At 35.3% G+C, this 17627-nt stretch overlaps 1 protein-coding gene across 1 annotated transcript; it reads left to right on the top strand.

The window, feature by feature from the left end:
- The first annotated feature begins 11118 nt into the window (after positions 1-11118).
- Positions 11119-12263, top strand: LOC131035541 (AAA-ATPase At4g25835-like). The gene is made up of 2 exons (XM_059220655.1): positions 11119-11320; positions 11413-12263. The coding sequence occupies exons 1-2, from the start codon at positions 11119-11121 to the stop codon at positions 12261-12263; spliced, it is 1053 nt and encodes a 350-aa protein (XP_059076638.1).
- Positions 12264-17627: the final 5364 nt, after the last annotated feature.

The raw sequence follows: 17627 nt of genomic DNA, 5'->3' as shown, positions 1-17627 counted from the left end.
AACATGATTCACCACTAAGTGGCTACGTCCACCAAAAATGCAAGGAGTAATCCCTATTAATCAAAAATGCAAATACAACACAATATCAAGCATGTACGGTACTTAGTATTTATAATCATATAGAGTGTTCAAGTGAAGAGTCTCCAGAAGATGTATGGTTGTGACCGTTGGGCTTTGTTAAATTTTCTACATTGTAGAATACAGATCTAGCTAGGAAGTAAGAAACAAAACTTCCAAAAAATATAGAAGAAAATAAGAGCTGCAAGAATGAAATTATATTAATTCACTGTGTGTTTTACAATATGCCTGAAAGCATGATTTTATACAATGAATGAACCACCAAAATAACTGAAATTATGGTGGAATCATAAACTAGAAGATATGCATGAAGAGTTAAATTGGAATTACGAGTAGAGTTTAACAATGCACTCCTTGGTTAGATGACACAAATATAGCAGTGCATGAGTGTCGGTTATGGTGGAACACAAGTTTCCTGTAAATCACGGGCACCAAACCGTTGCATGCACTAACACCCCCCTTTAAGTCTAGCTAAGGAGAAATAAACCTAATGAAAGGAAAGAGGAAATAGGGAAAACACAGTGGGAATAAAACCCCCCCTCAAAATTACAAGAGATGCAACTATATGAAATGCAGAAGAATATCCTTTGAGATACAAGAAAAGTGTGAACAAGTATTGAAGGAGGACTGCGAGAGTGTTGAATGAAGAAGCTCTTCACAAGCCAAGATGATGACCAAGATCAAGAATCTACATGAGTTCCCTCAATGACACTACTCGAACAATAACCAGATGGGAAACAAAGGAAAAACATCTGACATTCGAAGATGCACGTGGCACATGAATCTGCATGAGTGACCCCAATGACACTACTCAACCATGCAAGAAGAAGCTACTAGTCGAAAATATAGGTGCCAACGGTGAACTGATCAAACTTGAAACAAAACCAAGAAGCATTAGTAATAATAGTATAAAGTCTCCCTGATAATATGAAAAGGAGAAACAAGACATGTCCACTAATATAGTTTATCACAAAGGAGATGATAAAGGCAAGGCTCGTGCAACCAAGAGCATGAACAAAGAAAGAAATGAGCATGCTCTAGAAACAAAGGGTTACGACAGCTTCCATTCTTCAGAAATCTACCTGCAAATAATTTGTCCTTCATCCTAGCTCTCAGGCTCTGATGCCATGTTAAATTTTCTAAATTGTAGAATACAGATCTAGATAGGAAGTAAGAAACAAAACTTCCAGAAAATAGAGTTTCATTCTCAGCTTTTTTGTTTTCTTGTTCTGTTTTCTCCTTCAAGTTTTGTTTTCTCTTTTCTAGCTAGATTTGTATTCTACAATGTAGAAAATTTAATAGGCTTCACATCTAAACAACACTACGGTGGAAGCACATGATAGAGACTGTGTTCAAATCAACAAAGAGAGGCAGAGCTTCACTCTCAAACTGCCAAAGGTAGACAAAGCCTTCCTCTCCACTTACATCAATCACATTACAATATGGGCAAAGGATTTTAGTAGAGAGAGTAAAGAAATCACGCTCTACAACAATATAGGTGATGCTGTCTACAGGTATTGATGGACCAGCATTCCATTCAAGAATTCCTCCACATTGGACACAATCGCTCTCGATCCTCCTCTCAAATGCAAGATTCTGATGGATCTTGACCACTTTAAGAGAGGAAAGGAATTTTGCAGCTGGATTGGGCATTTGTGGAAGAGAGCCTACCCTCTTCATGACCCACCTAGAATGGGGAAATCAAGCTTCGTGCCCGCCAGGAATGATTTGTACCACCTTGAGCTCACTTGGGTGAAGAACAATGTGGAGCTCCATGCACTTCTCATGCAAACAAAGGAAAAATCTTTGATTATTATTGAAGACATCGATTGCTTGTTGTGTCTAACTGACAGGGTTCCGAGGCTTTCTAACGACAATGAAGAGGAGAAGAGAAGCAACAAAGTTAATCTGTCTGATTTTCTCAATTTCACAGATGGCTTGTGGTTCTACTACAGAGAGGAGTGTTAGCGTAACAATACCTGTAGTTCAACTCTCCATGATTTACGGATAACTGCTGATGCATGCTCCTTACAATAAGCTATGACTTAAGAAAAACTAGTGATTGCATGCTTTTTGCATGATTTATGTGCTCTTTGTAATAAGCTAACTAATGCGAACAACAAGTTAGTCTTCACAATCTCTGAAAACTTCACCGTCATTTCTAAGGTTACTATTGTATAAATTTGTATTTGCATATTGTAAATGATACAATGGGTTAATACAATTCTTTTCCTTTCTCAGCTGCTCTATTTTATCTTATGTGCATTGAATCTGCAAGTTTTGTTTTCTCTTTCCTAGCTAGATCTGTATTTTTGCTTTGCAGAAAATTCTACATGGTATAAGAGCAAGGTTGCTAGAAAGAAAAAGCTAAACACTTTTATTTGTAGGCACTGAAGATAGAGCTGTTTTAGACTGGAATAACCATTGTATTGAAGGTTTTGTTTTTGTATCTTTTTGGATATATTTTTTGTTAGGAATCCCACAGATACTGAGAGGGAGGGTGAATCGGTATCTAACTGATGAGTAGAATTTTTTGAATTAAAACATGTAGAACATATTATAACAGTGTACCAGTATGCAAGAAATAATGCAATAAATAGAATCAAGAACATCCACATGAAAATCACACCATAACACAAGGTTTTAATGAGGAAACTCGACGTGGGAAAAACCTCGGTGGGATTTGTGACCCACAATATTCACTCACTGGCCAATAAGAGAATATTACTTACAATAGGGGCCTGCACATGTAGGAAGGCCAACTGCCTAGAGCTCACTACTCAATGGGAAGTCTCACTGACTTACAATGAGGATTATACAAATCCAATATCTTGTACTACTTTACAATAGCTTCTATAATGCCTGATCCAATACCGGTTGTTGCTCTGTTTCTTACATAAACCCTTAGCCTATATTTTGCATAATAGGTCTACCTAATATTTTTCCTTAACACTACCTCACTCATTACCAAATGTCTACAATTATCTCTTTTATATATAAGAGTCATTTTACAATTTGCCAAGTTGGCTTACAAAGTTTTTACAATAATAACCAAAATATAATATAACAAAATCATTCTGTCGGTATACTTCTTTTGTTTGTGCCGGTGCCGGTGTCCTAAGTGTCGGTGTAGAGTGTGATCTGCTGATGCCGGTATGATGCCTTTGCTGGTGCCATAGGATTGTAAGGTTTCCATCAATGACAAAACCTTCAATCACATACAATGTCTCATTGGAGTATGCATATGCCAACAATCTCCCCCTTTGGCATTGATGGCAACACTCATGAGAAATTTCAAAAATGTGTCCAAACAAATGTGAAGTCCAAAAATGTTACCAAAAATGTGTGTGCTCCTCCTGAGCATATGATTCCTGTGATATTGAATTTTCTAATCCCACTACTCCCCCTTTGGCATCAATGACAAAGGTTGTCAAGATGTCAGTAGAGTTTGTAGTTTCAACCTTGTAACTAGGTGGTTACAAGTTGAAAAAGATCTCCCAAAATCAAGTTTATACTATCCATAAACTTCTTGTTATCCTTTATTGTTGTCTCTGTTCTCTTCACTGTACCGGTGAGATGTTGCAAATGCTCTGCCGGTGTTTTTTGTCCATGTATTAGTGCCTCAGATACTTCCTTCCATAGTGATGCTAGATAGTCCAATCTTGGACTTAGTTTTGATCTCAAATGTTTTGCCTTATTCACTATTCTTTCTCTCTCTCTTTCCAATTTAAGTAAATCTTCTTCAAAATTTGTTATCTTCTCCTCAAAAATTGAGAGTGTATCAGGTGAGTTAACAAAATTATCTGCAAGTTTATTGATTTGATCCTATACCTTGCTCATCTTTTTGTCTATATCTACAGTCAAGAAGTTTGTCTTACAAGTGTGTTTGTACAGAGTTTGTACTCTTTCAATAAATTACACAATTCCGGTAGAAGTGTGTCAAAATTTTTGTTACACTTCTTTATTTGCTCATCAAAGAATTTCTGCTTTTTAATTTCTTCTTTATCCTTCAATGACTCTTCCTTTATTTTCTCAATGTTTTCTGTGATATATTTACATAGTGTATCAAGTTGTCCTAAAGAATCTTTATTGTCTATATTACAGTTAGGAGCAATTACCTTCAAAATTGGTATGGTATCATCAATTGCTTTATAAGCTTGTGAGCTGCAGTCTGTTATCTTTTTGATTGAATATAATAGTACCTCAGTCACATTAGTTGATTTGTAGCCTGATGATGAACCAACATTTTGAGTATCATTAGTGGAAGTAACCAAGCTTGTATTGACCTCTGGTAGGTCTGTTTGTGTCTGCATTTCTTTAAGCAATGGTTTTTCTATTTCTCCAGTTGCCGGTGGTGTTGTTTCCTTATGTTCATGTTCCTATTGTTGTTGTTCCTGTTCCGAAGCCTTTTTCTCTGTGTGTTGCTTTGTCTTAGTCTGAGTCCCTACCTTTTTCTCTGTCTTCTGTCGGTTTCTCCTATGTGTTTTCAGTTTGCTCAGCTATCGGAGGCTCACTAGCCATTTCAGTCTTATCAGTTGTATCTTTGTCTACCACTATGTTGATCTTTTGAGTATCAACATCCACAGTATATAAGACTTCAGGATTAGGATTACCATCCTCTACATCCATACTCTCAGCTACCAGTTGATCTTCTGTAGCTGTTGTTTTTACCGGTGGAGTAATCAAAGGAGGTGGGGGTAAGTTGTCTCTAACCTTGATACTAGGTGGTCCACCAACTTTACCTTTACCCTTGTCTCTATCTTTCTGATAAAATTTTATGGGTTTGGGGTTCCTGTATTCTTCTTGTTTTTCTTTTTCAACTAGGAATATATCCCATCCATTTTCTATTTCCTCAATCACCTCATTAACTCTTCCAACCATTAAAGCAATGTTTCGGTGTGCAATAGAAAATACTAACCGGTTGGCTTGAGTAATTAGATCATCAATTTATTTGGGTGAGTTTACCGGATATACAACAAGTAGCTTTTCAATCTTTATTTTCTTGTCCAATTCTATTACTGCTTGTCTTCTTGCTTCCAGTCTCTTAAATAGTTCATCTGGAATTTCATTGACTACTTCCATCAAAAACTTTTTATACACGTCCATATGCAATATAACACTATTTTCAACTTGTTCATTTTCATTAGCTGTTAAAGTGTCATATATTTTCTTTATATTTTTCAATTTACCTTCCTCTATAATTTCATTTAGTAGTATATCAAGAGGGGCCAAGTCTTTGTTTGTCCTCTTCTTCTTTTTGGGTGTCAGTTTCTTCTTCTTTGGTGTAGTCTTTCTTACCAGAGATCTCACTGCTTGTTGATTTTGTCTTGTCCTCCTAGGTGAGGGTGTAGTTGTTGGTGAGGGATCTCTTTTCCTTACAACTCTTTTGAAAATTGTAGACATGTCACTCCCTGAAGAAGTACCTACCGGTGATAGGTGAGTTTCAGGTTGTGGAGCTTCTAACTCATCCTCTATTATATCAGTTTTCTTCAACACATCTTCTTTGATGGCCTTTGCTTGTCTGGAACCTTTCCTTACAACTGCCTCAACCTTTTTCACTCTTTTCTTTGATTGTATTTGGCTTTCAATAGTTTCTGCACTACCAAATATTTCTTCCTTGGGTTCTCTGGGGGCTTCTAGAAGTGCTTTAGCATATGTTTTAATTATATGATCATCTGTTTCGTAGCCCATCTCGGTTACCCAAACTGTCTTAGGGATGATTGCTTCCATCCAAATTTCATCCTTCTTGATTACAAAGCATATTTCATCTTTGTATTTGTCGACAATCTTTTGTGATAAGCTGATCCTTTTCTTCATTTTGGCCTTTAATGCTTGAAAGAATTCATGAATATGTTTTCCTTGTCTTCTCCCATGTTATTGAATAGTTCTGTTAACTGTTTACCTACCGGTATATCATATCCAAGTTCTTTGTAGCCTATACTGGCAACCTATTTGGTTATATGTAGCATTAGACATACTAACAGATTTCCAAACCTGAAAGTTCCTTTCTTGTCCTTCTTAATCTTTCGAAGGTTGTCAATTAATTCATCCTTTAACCACTCACATATATCAATTTTTACATTATCTGTGACCATATCATAAGCACTCTTAATGCATAAACTTGATACTAAATTAAGTCTATTTGCATGAGTATCTTTATACCCTAATATCATGCTAATAAATCTCACATTAATGTTTGTAACATCATTAACTCTTAGGGACCTTTTGTCAAATGTTGCACTAGTTAGGTTTGTAACTAGGTCATTGGATACCTTTTTGGTTTTTTCTGGTCTTTTATCGGTGGTCGATAACCCTGTGACAACTTTCACAGCTTCCTTAGTGATTTTGTGGACTGCATCTAACTAGAACAATTCACAATGTGCCCTGCTTAAGGATATACTAATCATATCCTTGGGGAATTCAGGAATGTTAAGGATCTCTCTAAATCCTAGGGTTTCAATGATCTTGTGTTCATCTTTTACATTGCCGGTTTTATCACATATCACAGTTTTAAACATGGTTTTAATCTCTTCATCTCCTAGTTCCTCAATGTTACAGTGGATGTACATTATGGGGTCTTCAGCATAGACAACTCCCTTGGGAATTTGAGAAAAAGCACCTAAGGTATCATCTTTCTTTCCTACCTCAGGAACTAACTAAAATATGGGCCTAGGTCTTTTTATCACTTCGATAATAGTACTGTTTTCTATATATTCAATTGCAGAGGTGGATGTCATGATAAAATACCTTTTGCTACCTTTAGGATGGATGAATGCTTGGAGTGTTCTTGCCTCTTGCTCGAAATGCCTTAGCTTGGAATCTTCCCGCTCTTCATAGGTTTGAAATCTCAGTGAAATGGAATGGAGCCAAAACCTCAATTTTATAATGTCTTTTTGCCATCTACCACATTAAATGCATGTCAGTTTAGTATTCACTTAACATTGTCTGGCAATAAAAAGTAATTTCCATCTCCTTATCTCTAACTGAGGGAATAATAGCACATGTGTCATTAGATTGCCAAACCCTGAAGGAAACGTTTTTCAATTAGATGAAGAACTTCTTGCCGGTGGAGCACTGCTCTATCTTGTTAGTGAAGCATCACTCTATTCTGCGGGTGAAGCATTGATTTGTTCTACTGGTGGAGGAGTATTCCCAATACTTAGATCGACTTTTCTAATCCATTGTTTTGAGAATTCTTGCTTAACCTCTTCAACTTTTCCTTTACCTTTCAAGCTAGAAATTTTGTTGTCTGTCGGTGATCCTTTACTTCTACAGAATTTTGCAATATGCCCAATCTTGTTACATGCATAACAAGTTACAATAATCTTTTGAATATATTTCCCATAACCTATGCCGGTTTGTGTTCTGCATTGATTAGATAAATATCCAGATCTTCCACAAACATAACATCTCACATTCATTTTGCAATTTTTAGAGTTGTGACCAACTTTGTTGAATTTAGAACATTGACCAATGGATGTATTGATATTCTGATAATTTCTAGATCTACAATTATTTTCTCTATGCCCATACTTATTACAGTTAAAGAATTTTCCATTGAATTTATAAGCATTAGGTTGTCTTACCGGTTTGCTATGATCCCGAGTATTTGCAGTACCAGAGCTTTCACCAACTTCAAAGCCAATTCCAGAAGTGTCACCTTTAGGTTTTTGATTCTTCAGCAAGGTGCCAAGTTCCTTTGAGCTTTTCTTAAATTTTTCTTTATGTTAATTTGCAGTTTCTAGTTCTCTTTCTAAGACTTCTTTTTGTCTCATCAGTTCATTTGAGTCATTCTGAGTATGCATCAAATCTATCTTCAACATGTCATTCTCATAGGTAAGTCTTGTGTTCTCATTTGCTGTGTCACTTAGTCTTCTGGTCAATTCTTCTTCATTCTTCTTCCTATCCTCAATCTCTTTGCAAAATTTCATAGTCATATCTTGCATCTCATTCTTTGTTTTCATGTTCTCTTGTTTCAGCTTGCTTATTATATCATTAAGTCATTCCTTTTCATCATTCTCATTTTGCAATTTTTCACAAAGTTCTCCTCTTATTTCTTGCAACAGTAAAATTTTCTTGAAGTGCCTGAATGATATCCTGAGCTGCCCTTAAATCATCTTCTAGTTTGATATTTTTCAATTTCTCTACATCATAGTCTAAAAGAGCTCCTTCAAGTTGCTTCATCAGATTTTCCATCTTTACCCGTGTGAAGATCTTCCTCAAGCTGTCAGGCTTCTGAAAATAGAGGACCAAGCTCTAATACCAATTGTTAGGAGTGAATGATGTATATGTATAAGGATTGCAGATGCATGTATTGTGGGAGCAATCAACATGGGCATGAATGGTGTCCCCATTTCTCACATAATGTCTTTCTACTTTTTTTTGGGAATGCATCAGAATCGCATGTTGCTCCTTCTCCACCTACAAAAATAGTTGATGTACCTTCACCTTGACCTATGAGTTTGATAGAGATCTTGGCTTCTTTGAATGCTACTTCAGATTCTCTTCAGTAGGTTCATTCTTGTCCTCTTGATGAGCGAGATATCATCCTATCAAACATTTATCATTTGTTTGTTGAATCTCTCTCTGATCATGATAACAATTCTGAGGACACATATCTTCTCTCTGATATGGGCTCACATCAAGTTGCATCTTCTTTTGGTTTGGATTCTCTTGTTTTCTCTCAACCACTCCATGATACTATCTTGACACATCTTGATTCATATCCGAACAAATCTCACACTTCAGTGGTCACTGTTCTGGAATCTTGTATGGATGAGTTGCAGTTCAGCATCAGATTGGAGAAACATGAGTATTTTTCAAAACCATTCATCTTGATTCCTTCATACATTTCACTTGAGTGGGAATTCAATAGTTTGATAGCTCGAGGTTTCTATTTTCCAAAAGGAAGAGGCATCATTTGTTGCAAGGGAACCCACTACAACATTCATTTAGCTACATTCTATATTGACATTCTTTCTCTTCTTTTTGAAGGCACAACTAGCCACTTTATGCAAGACCTTCTTTGGTTGCAATACATTGTAGCATATTAAGTGTCATGCAGAGTTGGTGTTTATTTTGAGGGGGGGTTTTGTTCCCACTGGGTTTTTCCTCTTTCCTTTTTTCTTTCATATTTTATGTCTCCTTAGTTAGACTTAAGGGGGGGTGTTCACATAACATTACCTGCAGTTCAACTCTCCATGATTTACAGATAACTGTTGATGCATGCTCCTTACAATAAGCTGTGACTTATGAAAAACTGGTGATTGCATCCTATTTGCATGATTTATGTGCTCTTTGTAATAAGCTAACTAATGTGAACAACAAGTTTGTCTTCACAATCTCCGAAAACTTCACCGTCATTTCTAAGGTTAATATTGTATAAATCTGTATTTGCATATTGTAAATGATACAATGGGTTAATACAATTCTTTTCCTTTCTTAGCTGCTCTGTTTTATCTTCTGTGCATTGAATCTGCAAGTTTTGTTTTCTCTTTCCTAGCTAGATTTGTATTTTTGCTTTGCAGAAAATTCTATAAGGAGTGCATTATTTTGTTTACGACCAACCACAAGGATATGCTTGATCCAGCCCTACTCAGGTGTGGGAGGATGGACATGCACATTCTACTCTCTTTCTGCACTTTTCCTGCATTTAAATCTCTTGCTTTTAATTATTTGGAGATAGAGGATCACCCACTCTTTTCCGTCATGGAAGAGAAGATGGCATGCGGGGCTGAGATGACTCCTGCAGATTTTATAGAAGTGTTGATGAATAAAATGGACGACCCAGATGAAGCTTCACGTGATTTGATTTCTCCGTTGGATGGAAAGAAAAGAGTAAGGAATCCTCTGCTTACATCTTGATCTACACAATGTGAAGGAGAAAGAGAAGAAATACAAATAACGGCGAAGACTACGTAGAATATAATTTGAGTGTTTATCCTCCATTCTTAGTTATCTAGATTAATATGCGCTCTGGTATTTCGACCGTTTAATCAAGTATTTGCCACCAAATTTCAATGCCTTGCTTGCTTGTGTAAATCTATTTCAGAGTGTCACTAGATACGATTTGTATATCACTTTGAAGGAGCTTACATTTGTAATGTGCATATTAGAAAGATGATTCTCAGAATACATGTTTCATGTGAAAATCTGAAGTAGATGTGAATGTGCAGATGTCTTTTAAGTATTCAAGTATAATTCATGATACATTGTGAAGGAGATGGTTAAGGTATGATCAATATATTTGCTAGTTCTACATATAATTAATTATAATATATAATTGCAAATGTTGAAGTAAGATCTTTTCATGCATATCTAACAATTTGCCTTGATTTTAAGCTCATATAATAGATATAATAATAGATATAATAGATATCATTACAAAAATAATCATCTCGTCTATTAAAAAACAAAAATGCAATCCCATCTAAATAAGAATTCACTTACATCTAAACATCTTTCAACCTTAAAAATTCATTACTTCCATCAAATGTAATAAATGTTCCTAAAAATCGTCGACTCTTCATCATAATTGATTCTTTCAAAGAGTGCAATATTAGATCCTAAAAGGAGTGCTCTCCGTTCTCGCTTGGTAAGAGTCATAACGTAGAAGATAGTTCTTGCAAAGAACCATGACTACAATACTCAAGATTGACCATACTCAAGATTTTGAAACTCGTAAGCATAATAATAATAATAAAAATTTATTATAATTTGTGAGGATTGTAATTCCCGACCTCGAGCCTGCGCAATTTGTTGCGCGTGGTGTAATTAAAAGTTTTAACGACGTGTACGGTAAAATTGTCGTTTAGGTAGCTAGACGGCGCTTAGAGTCTCTATAAAACGTAAAAAACTATTGTCATCTAACCAAAACTGTGAGCGAGCACTTGACTTCCAGATAAATATGGAATTGGAAGCCTTAATCGGAAAGATCTTATCCATAGTCGGGATTCTGACATTCGCACAGAGCTATCTTCCCCCACAGGTACGCCAAATCGTGAGACAATGGGTGATGCGCATTTTTGACTGCGTAAATATATGTTGCTGCGTGAGCCTCCCAGAATTCAAAGGAAAGCACGGATGGAACATGAACGAGCTGTACACGGACGCGGAAGAGTAAGTGAAAACTCTGGAAAGCGCCTCGGAAGCTCGCAATCTAACGGCGTATCGAGGCATAAATGCGAGAGAGTTGGGCATCTCTCCCGACACAGAACAACTCATCCACGACTCATTCCGCGGAGTTAGAATGTGCTGGACACAACACACCATACAGAAAATGGTGGACAAAGAAACCGTTGAAAGACAGGCCTATACTCTCAAAATGAACAAACTATTTGAACCATGTATCCGAAAAGGCGGCGGAGCATAAACTGGGCAAAAGGGAGCTCAAATTATATACCAACAGTGGAGTTTGCGCCATTCGTGGACAAGGATGGAATAGCATGCCTTTCAAGCACCCATCTACTTTTCATACGCTCGCACTCGATCCATCCATAAAGAAAACAATTATAAATGATCTTGATCGATTTAAGGCCGGAAAAGATTTCTACCGACAGATCGGTCGCGCCTGGAAACGCGGTTACCTTCTTCATGGCCCTCCCGGAACGGGCAAGTCCAGCTTAATTGCCGCCTTGGCAAACTACATGAAATATGACATCTATGATCTTGAACTCACTAAGGTCTCTCATAACCAGGAGCTTCGTGCCCTTCTTACTCAGACCAATGAAAAGGCCATCATTGTTATCGAGGATATTGACTGCTCGCTTGATCTTACGGACAGAGAGTGCAAGCAGCGAAGTCAACTTACCCTTTCTGGTTTGCTCAATTTTACGGATGGATTGTGGTCTTGCTGCGGTGAGGAGCGTATTATTATCTTTACTACTAACCACCCTGAACATCTCGATCCCCCTCTTCTTAGATGTGGGAGAATGGATGTCCACATTGAACTCTCTTACTGCAACTTCGCTGTTTTTAAAATTCTCGCTTTCAATTATTTGAGAATTGAAGGTCACGAACTTTATGCTTTGGTGGAGGAGAAGATCGCTTCCGGGGCCGAGATGACTCCCGCTGAAATTATAGAAATTCTGATGAGTAAAGTGGACACTGCTGACGAAGCAATGAGCAATGTGGTTAGTGCTCTGGATGCCAAAATTAGGAAAAATGCATCACGAAGGCAGAGATAAATCCTGAAAATGATGCCGTGGAAGACTTTTAAGAGATGAGTTTGTCACTGTAGATGCACGTCTTTACCTCAGTGCATGGCCCTGCGTATCACCTAGACCAGAGTTTCTTTCAAATTTCACTATGCCGGTATGTATCTATAAGAGGTTCAACGGATAGGTGGATAGGCTACCAAAAATAAAACATAGGTATATTTTAACATGTATATTTTGACATATGGTTAGAGCATGATTCTTATATGAAATAACTTTTTAAAATTATTAAATATTAATATAATAATATGTGACTGTAGCATTATTATTTTAAATTAATATTTTGTATTTTTAAGTTGTAAGAGATGTTGTAATTGAATCTTGACAAAACATCATGTAATTTGAATTCTTACCCACAATTTAATTGTTTATATAATTTGGAAAACTTGCAATTGAATTTTTTAACACTTTTGTTCATAATGACATATTATTAAAACATAGTCCACTTGTATATCAAAGTATAAAGAGAATAGTACTAAATTATATTGCACTATGCAATGAATTAATTATATACTAACCAGGCCAAGAATTGAATTTAATTTGTAATAAATGCAACTAAAATTGTTCTTGCTTGCGTCTTCAGAAAAATAAAATACAACATGATAAGGGAACTGGGAAATTAAGTATATTTTCACGTTTATATTTAGTCAAATAGAAAGTAGAGGATAATTTATGGCTGCTTTTAATTATATGTACATCCAAAACTATGGACAAACTAAATGACTTGAAGGAAAAGTAACAAGCATAGATACTATGTATTTTGAGAGAGAGATGATATCTAAAATGATACCAATAATATAAAATACTAGAATAAAAGTGAAAGTATTGAAAATCGTGCCAAGGTGTGGAGACCAATGGGTTAAACAAATTTCATAATTAAAGTATCAAAAGAATTGAAAATAAATGATAAAATTTTGGAGTGATGTAGAAGTGTAAGAGGGTTTATATAAAACATAAATATGTGAGGAATAAAAAAATGAATCTAAATTCAAAATATAAATCAAAGAAAAGTTATTTTGGGTTAGAAATAAGGAGATTATTATTCAAGAGAAGCATTCAATAAATATTTGAGAAAAATGCATCTAACAAAGCTCTTTGAAAATAGTCATATCAATATACATCACAAGAAGGTGGGGTGATAGTATAGATGTCTACATATCAGACTTCTCCAAAAGAAAGAATTTGAATTCAATGAACTTGATGTGGGTAAGAAATTTGGGTCTGTGTCGACCTGCTCCAAAAATTCAAACATTTGATGCACAGTTAGGTATAAAAGGAAGCCTACCCCCCTCATTTGGTAACTAAAAAGGGGAACCTATAACTTTAGCTAATATTCTAGTTCAATTAATTCAAGTCTATGTGAGAAAGAATTCAATTATTCATCAAACATTGAAGAAGAAGGTGAAATAAAGATCAAGTGTTCATGTTCAAGCATCCATTGTCAACCTGCTATGAAGACATCCTACACATTTACATAACAATTCAAGAAAAAATAAACAAGAAATTTTCCTAGGAGCAATGAGTAAGGAATTTGATAGTGTAGATGGTGATAGTCAAACTTAGAATTTGAAGGCACAAAAAGCGAAGGACCAAGGTGACCAGTTGTTCTTGATTTTAAGGATTTATGACAACCTTTCAATGGCGGATTATGTGTACTATCTTGATCTAGAAAATATCTTGTCGACCAAAGGACGAAGGCAAGGTCTGCTCCCCTTGGGTCCCAACAATTCAGTTTGAATCTTCTATCACAAGTTGTGATGCATTCTCCTTCGTCATATCTATGTTTATAGCTCTGCATGATATCTGGAACATTTTGTTAATGTTGTTTTATGTCAGTTTCTCATTATTTGTCCTAGATCTAGCATTACAAATCAACCCTAATTCAAATTTAGTTTTCAACTCTAATAAGGGAAGAATTAACCTGATTTTAATTTAATCATTTTAGGATTTGATCAATCAAGTTCAATTATTTTATCCTAATGTAAGGTGATCCCATGGAAATTAGTGGCCTTTATGCAAGTCAGTTGTTGAATCCCTAATTTTCACCATCTTACAATATTATAATAGCCTTTTATGAGCTACGACCTTCCTATTAGATGTGTTATATTTTTGGAAGCCTTGAAAGATTGCACTAGGTGCTAAATAAGCTTTATGACCAATTTTGAATTCTTTCACTAAATATGTTAGATATTAGCTCCATCAAAATAATGCATGGAACTTTCTAACACTTTACATGGTTTGTTTGAATTTCTTTAATCATTAGGCAATGGTAAACCACTTCTTGGGCTTCACAGGTGGAACAACTAGAAGTTTCTTTCAACTACTCTTAAATTTTTAACATTTCAATTTACTTAACCATAGCACAAACCTCATGGTATATAATGTATAAATATTTTATTTCCCACACAACAATTACAATTTTTCCTTTTCTTCATCCAAACATACACAAAAAACAAAACAAAAAAATTATGCTTGGAAGACCTCTAGATCTATTTCTTTTTAATTAATAATCACTTTCAAACAATTTCTCACATAATCTTCTTGAAATAAACACAACTTTAAACCCTTTGTGAATTTACCAAGGATTGATTAAGTGTATTTTTGTCCAAAAAACCAATATCACTTTTCAAATTTTGATTCTTTTTGTTCATAATAGTGACTTTATACTATTGTATTTTATTTAACAAATTATTCAAGTCATCAACATTATTAAATAAATACAAGTGTCATAAAATAATTAATTTAAACAACTTAAAATAATTAATTAATTTACTTTCTCTTAGTAACTTGAGCCAAAATTAGGGACAATAGAGCGGGCCTCATTTTGCTCCAATCTTGACCATCCATCTTCGAATGAGTCTTGACCCTCAATTTAGCCATTAAAAAATCTATAAAATAGAGACTTTATCCTCCACCATTATCACTTCATAGACACTAAACTTATGCTACTAATTTCATCATCAAAATTGATATATTGTGAAGGCTATGCTACTAGGAGAGCTAACCACATTTGAACAAGATTTAAAATAAAATCAAGTGAGAAGGGTACATCACTTTGGCTAAATCAAAAAAACATAAAAGGTATAAAAGTTTATATAAATTTATATTAATGTAATTCTAGTTTATTTTTTATGTCTTTTATATTTTTCAACCTCTTCAAGATCCATGTAGAAGGAAAAATAATCAAAAGAGATAGAACTCTCACTAGTCTATTATTCTAATCTATGGTGAATATTTTTTTTCCATTAATGCCTCTATATTATGGTAAATCCATGCCTATTCTCTACTGAAATTCCATCAAAAGAAATTATCCTATTAAATTAAATGGAATTAATAAATTAAGTATATAAAAACCTTAAAAGTCATAAAATTGACTAAAATAAGAGAAATATTAGAAAAGAAGTAAAAATACAATTGAAAATCAGCTTCCATCTACTCAAAACAATCACAAAACAATCTAAAAAGAAGGAAATTCCTAGTTTTTACTCACCAATAGCGGTGACAAAGAGGCTCTCGAAAGTGACCTACGAAGAGTTACAAAGGTGCTCAATTACCCTGCCCTTTACTCAAGTAAACACATATGACCAAAAAGGATGATCCTAATTGTTCAATGTGCAAATCCTAGGCATGTAAAAATAAACAAATTTAAAAGGAAAACCAATGACTTAATTGTTCAAAATACTTCATAACCTTAACTTTTAGCTAAAGAAACAATAATAGCCAAATTAAATGAACATTCTTTGAACAAATAACAAAATTTATGATTTATAAAAAGCTAGAGAGGCCTATACCATCACTTGTCACTTGTCGCTTCCCAAACCCATTCATCTTGCAAATCCATAACCCATTTATCCACTCTTACCCTTGCCACAGCCACTGTTTCTAGCCTATTGAGTTTTTTTATTACCACATCAAACTTTGAGAGAAGCCATTTGATAACCATTTCTTGTCTCTCCACATTCTCCTCCGAATTTAAAATTGTATCCTTGGTATCTATGAGGGCCTTTTTAGGTTGAAAGGACTCTTGATTAGGGGAAAATGGGGCCACGTCCTTAGATGTAGTTGGAGACCATTTGGATTCTAAATTAGAGAAAGATTCACAGTCCTCAATCTCCTCCTATTAACTAGACTCTAACACCTCCCCTTTATTAGGGGTGGTGTAGAAGAGGACTTTTTATTTGCCTCTCTACTAGGTTTAAAATGAGCGCGGACAAGTTTGAGCTTAAAGGTAGAACCAATAGCCAAGGTACTTTTAGTCATAGGGGCCCCAAAGATCTCAATCAATAGATTTGGTTTTAGTAGGAGATTAGAGGGCTTAGGAAAACCACTTGAACAGGTTAAAGAAAAATGAGAATTATATGGCCCGAGGATTAAACCTTGATGAAGGGGTAGGAAGTTCTTTGACTTTAATCTACCAACAAATTAGGATAAAGACGAACAAAGCCTCAAAGAAAAGTTCATGTGGATTTCATACCTCAAGTTATTTGACATGGGTAACATCTGAGTGTGAAATATTTTAAAACGAGCATCAAGGGTAAAGAATTTCATCAGAAGAAGGGTTGTGTCCTTTAATTTTCTAGTGATCTCTTCTTAGTTGTAACCACTTTGTAGTTTTGACACTCCCTCACCCTTCTTGAATAATAGATTTGATTCTTCATTATATGAACCCTTTGACTTCTTAGGAAATGTAATTCCATCCTACAAGAGTCCAGTAATGGTCACAATCAACTCTGGCATCACTTTGAAAGAGACTTTGTCAATCAGCCTCCACAAAGTTTTTCGAAAGCTCCGGGTTGAAACCATGCATGCCCTCCACATAACTATCTAAATTACCCTTGACAATTTTGTACCATACTTTTGGTTTGCACTTGAATTCCTCATGATTATTGGGTTTTACTTGGATTAAGCTCCCCCCCCATTTCCACCACTAAGAGCTTCTTAACCAAAAGTAGGTGGGTGAAGCAAAAACTAGCATTTTGGGTGTCACAACACTTACGAGTAGAAATGGCATTGCATCTTGAAAAGGACATCCACCAATCATGTAGAAAATTACTTGTCAAAAGGCTAGTTAGGGTAAAAATGGCAATTCTTGAATTATACCGCATCATTATACTTCATTTCCTTGTAGATTGTCACAAGAACCAAATCTGGAACATAACAAGAATTAGTCCAGATTTTTAAATTCTCTGAAAATGGACCTAAACAAGCCATCCTATCTACAACTTTGTTTCCTTCCCTTGTGTGAATTAGGCCAATGTGGCTAATGCCACAAATGAGAGATTTACACTTTTCTATCAACACTTTGCATTTCCAATATGGAGAAGCTTCATTTTT

This window comes from Cryptomeria japonica, chromosome 5, assembly GCF_030272615.1.
Source record: "Cryptomeria japonica chromosome 5, Sugi_1.0, whole genome shotgun sequence".
Classification (NCBI taxonomy): domain Eukaryota; kingdom Viridiplantae; phylum Streptophyta; class Pinopsida; order Cupressales; family Cupressaceae; genus Cryptomeria; species Cryptomeria japonica.
Note: the sequence above shows the minus strand (reverse complement) of the source record. Positions and strands in the feature narration are given on the sequence as shown.